This window comes from Myotis brandtii, unplaced genomic scaffold (assembly GCF_000412655.1).
Source record: "Myotis brandtii unplaced genomic scaffold, ASM41265v1 scaffold49, whole genome shotgun sequence".
NCBI classification, from domain to species: domain Eukaryota; kingdom Metazoa; phylum Chordata; class Mammalia; order Chiroptera; family Vespertilionidae; genus Myotis; species Myotis brandtii.
Window position 1 is genome coordinate 692,035 of NW_005368707.1, and position 4,641 is coordinate 696,675.

At 37.1% G+C, this 4,641-nt stretch overlaps 1 protein-coding gene across 7 annotated transcripts in view; it reads right to left on the minus strand.

Moving 5' to 3' along the window:
• Positions 1-308: 308 nt before the first annotated feature.
• The window catches only part of ZEB1 (zinc finger E-box binding homeobox 1), a 276,709-nt gene continuing 272,376 nt past the window's right edge, over positions 309-4,641 (minus strand). For all 7 annotated transcript variants that reach the window (XM_014547958.1, XM_005876533.2, XM_014547960.1 and 4 more), the window contains 2 exons: positions 2,972-3,152; positions 309-2,833 (listed from right to left, as the gene is read on the minus strand). In XM_014547958.1, the coding sequence (XP_014403444.1) occupies positions 2,223-2,833; positions 2,972-3,152 (792 nt within the window). In that variant the 3' untranslated portion in view covers positions 309-2,222. The remainder of the gene's footprint in view (positions 2,834-2,971; positions 3,153-4,641) is intronic.

Consider the following 4,641-nt stretch of genomic DNA (forward strand, 5'->3'; position numbering starts at 1 on the left):
TAGTACAGAGGAAAGGTATCCTAAACTCGGGCTTCCCTGGAGTGACCTGAAGGATGAGAAGTCATGGGATAAAGAATTCAGGATTTCAGGAAGAGGGAGGAACCTCTGAGGAGGCCTTTAGTTGTCAACTCTGACCTTCCCAGAAAGAGCCCCAAGAACATCCATAATTTAGTAATGAATGTCTAAAACATTTAGTTTGTTACCCACACTCAGCCCAAGATAAATCAAGTGCAGAATGACAGTGTAATACCCCATTTCACAGAGTTTTCCAAAGAAAATCTTGAAAAGGATTAAAAGATGACAGCAGGTCAGGCTTGTTGATGCATTTTATTGTGAGATGGGGGAGTCTGGTAAAAAACTAGAAAATGATCATGGTGTAACAAGGAACTTAAAAATGAAGAGTCAGATTTTGCAACTTACATACATGAATACAGGAACAAATTGGCACAAAATGTTAAACATTGTTCCCAACACTGTTTATATAAGGTTATCCTAATTTGGCTTACTAAGGAAATGAGTTTTATGGTTAGGCTATCTCTTAATAAAACTGCAGAGCATCATGCTATTAGTCACACAGTGAATTTCAAAATTTAAGAGTTTTATATTAAAAACTGGGTAAAGGTAAAATGACTTGATTGTAGTTGTAAAACTAATACATTCTCATTTAAATTCTTTTCTACAGTCCCAAGGCAAGTATAAATGTTAACATAACACTGTTAAATCAAATCTCAATGCAAGAGAACCAATTGCATCTCTACTTTAAATCTTATCAACTTTCCAAATTTTCATACTAAAATATATTATTGTATTAATACAAACTACAGTATTATACACTACACTGTGTAATAAATAAAGAAATATAAAAATAAGACACATAAATATAAAAGTTTTCTAAAACTAAAAGTACATATGTCAGTAAGAAGGGTATTAATACTGCCAAATTTGAAGACATACAGTACAAAAATGTTGCACAGATCTATAAACTAAAAGAAATAAAATAATACTGATAGGTAAAAATCAGCTAATGTTGTTAATAAACTGGGTCCATAATAACTAACATTTGGAAACAGTTATGAGACAAATAACAATGGCATGTCCATGTCAGAAATGCAAGTACATGGATTAAGCAGATTAGAAAATTTCCCTTTCATTTCTGTAGAGAAATTCTGAAAGTCAATTAACGCAAAATGGATACTGAGGAATTAAAAGATGAAATGTCCCAGTGTTTCAGTTTCTCTGACAGTCAGTGGTTAAGTTTTATTTTGGAATTTTGATAAAACAAACAAATCAACAAATGCTAGTTATTGTAGGCCACACATTGAATGAAGGCGGGTTAGAGCCTTAAAAATACTGATAAATGGCACTTACAGCACACAGGTCTTGCTTAAGGCCAAAGGAGATACAAAGCTTCATATCATATCCTTCATATTTGTTACCACATACTCAAACACAATTACAAACACTGATTGTGAAGACTCTGCTGTCCTTACCAGTATTAACACTGTTAGTCCCTGCAATCAGAACCCAATGACAATCTTTTGAACTCTATTTTAAACCACATGAGTAAGAAACTTCTGTCCTTCTACTGGCTGCTTTCTTAAGGCTAACAATACATTTTAAATGAGAATACACTCTACTCTGACATCTAAATATTAGAAAGTACTACCTTTGAGATTGAATTTATAAAAGGTAGTTAGCACAATTTGGAACTGCATTATACTTCTCTATGAAGGGGATTTTGTAGTGCAGAAGTTCTCACATTAAAAAAAAACACATAATAAAATACTGAAGTGGATTCAGCATATGTTTACCAATAAAAAATTATAAAATTTCTCCCAATTGTACAGCTTAAGAATAAACCAACATAAGAGTGATAATTAATACTGATAAAATGAAACAGTGCTAGATGTTTAATCAGTTTTCTTTAACCTGTTACATCTTTGCTTTCTGAGTCATTAAAGTTTTCTAATCTGCTTCACGTTTCAAACTTGTCCCTAACTTTGAAAAATGCACGAAAAATTACTAGGTCTGAGGTTCAGGCACACCTGGATTTTTTTGTGTTTTTTTTCTTTCTTTTTTTTGTGTTTTTTTTTAAATTTTTACTTTACACAGTAGTGAACAGAAATCACAGTATTCAGGTTACTGTGTTTCCATGAAAAGCATGTATAATATAGAACAAACTTCATTACCAATTAGAATTTATTTTCCTTCTAGAAAAACTATTAGGCTTCATTTGTTTTTTCTTCAGACACTTGCTCACTATCCTCACTTACTTTTTGTTCTAAGCTGCACACTTGATTTACAGCTCCATCATCCTTCACGGCACCTTCAGTTTTTGTTTCTTCTCCCTCATTCTCTGCCTCTTCCTCCTCCTCTTCCATCTCTACTTCCTCCTCCTCCTCCTCTACCTCTTCCTCCTCCTCTTCATCCACTTGTGGTTTTTCACATTCTTTTTCTTCCTGCAGTTCTTCCATCTCTTTATCTTCTTCCTCCTCTTCCTCTTTTTCACTGTCTTCATCCTCTTCCCTTGTCAAACTCTCTCTCTCATCTGAGTCGACCTGTGAGGGAGATGCCCTTGCACCAACATGCTCACTCGTTAAGACCTCAGGTCCTGCTTCTTCCTGCTCAGTGCTATCACGTTCCTCTGCTTCTCTCTTGCAATAGGAGTAGCGATGATTCATGTGTTGAGAATAAGACCCAGAGTGTGAGAAACGCTTTCCACATTTGTCACATTGATAGGGCTTTTCTCCAGAATGTAATCGCATGTGTTCAATCAAATGATGTTTGTGTTTAAATGCCTTTTTACAGATTCCACACTCGTGGGGTCTTTTACCTGTAAAACATATGACAGCTATGAAATAGAATGGTGGTTTTAAGCAAATAAAATCCTTACAAAGTATTTCAAGGCACTTCAGATTGTGAAAAGGGTTAAAGGGTCATTTTTAAAAAACTGTTAGGTTCATCAACATACCTGTGTGTTCATATTTATGTCTCAATAATGAGCTACTCTTCTGGAATATCTTATCACACAAATCACAAGCATACATTCCATTTTCTGTCTTCCGCATTTTCTTTTTGGGTGGTGTAGAATCAGAGTCATTCTGATCCTCTACATTTGATACTCCTTCTGAGCTAGTGTCTTGCCTTTCATCCTAAAGAAAAAAAAGGAATAAGAAAATTTAATTTAAATTTAAAAGATACAAGAGACATAAAAGTATAGGTTAAAAAACTACTTTGATTTATAGTTTCAACAACTTGATCAAAGCAAAGCACACTGCTTATCACTGCAAATGGGTTCCATCAGTGGGGTTAGATGAGAGGTGGGGGCTGATGTAGATGAAAGTGAAGTTGGGGGCAATATAGTCACAACTTTAAAAAGACATATGGTTAGGTCAACTGGCACTGAAAGGAAAGGACACCAAAAAGAAAAAAATGTAAAATGTGTGCTAATAAAATTTACTTAGTTCCCTGTGAATCATTACTTCATGAGAAATTTGCAGAAAATTTTAACTTTAAGTTTGTTAAATAATCACTAATATCTAACTGCATCCTTTACTTTTTATTCTGGGTTTCACTAAGAAAAAATTAAGATTATATTTTTAAAGGTGGTCTTCAAACTGTATCTTTTAGAGCTTCAAAGTCCTGTGAACTAACCTCTGTGGTCTCCTTGAAAAGAGAGTTTTACTCTATCATTTTCTAAGGACCAAGAGGAAAAACAATGCAGGGATATTTTTAAATAAGAATACTTATTAGTCAAAATGAATCTTTAGAATTTCAGTGTAATAAAAACATTTCAGGGAGGTCTAAAGGAGGAACCAAGATGGCAGCAAAGGTAAACACCTGAACTTGCTGCTGCGCACAACCACATTAAAACTACAACTAAAAGACAAAACAAATATCATCCAGAACCAAGGGAAGGCTGGATGAGTGGAAATTCTACAACTAGAAGGAAAGAAAAAAGCACATTGAGTCCAGTAAGAGGTGCAGAGGTGTGGAAGTGTGGAGGTACAGAGGCTGGCAGCTGGGTACGCTGTTGTCTTTTTCAATCAGGAGGGAGATACAAGCTCCTGACTGCTCTGAACTCCAGTTCCGGGCAAGAATCTGGGGACACAGACTCATACAGAGAGAAACTGGTCTGTCTGGCATCGGGCCAAAATGTGAGGGTGGCTTTCTCGCAGAGGTGCTTGTAGCAGTCATTGTTCCTGCACGGGGTCGTGGGACACAGAGACCCAGGGACCTATCCGGGGGAGGGCTGATGGGCAATCATTGCTGTTTGCTCCGCCCTGGTGATTCCCTGAGATCCAACCCCACCCAATTTATAGTCCCACACAAGCTGTGTGCAGAGGCTTTTGCATACGAATGGTCTGACCTTTCTCTGCCTAAAAACCTGTCAAACTGCAGCTGGGTCAGAGAACCCCAGAGCTTCCAAAAGAAGGTCTAACGCTCGTCAGCAGCCTGCATTGCTTCACAGCTGCGCCTCATCTGGGCACCTCCAACCCCAAACAAAGAGGAGGAATCTGCAGATCTCTCTGTAGCTCCTGCTGGGTGGCCTCAGGCAGTGGCTGACTTTGCACCTCCTTGGAGATCCAAGAGCCAGTGTACCCAGTGGTCAGAGTGAGACCATCCAGATTACAACTCTTC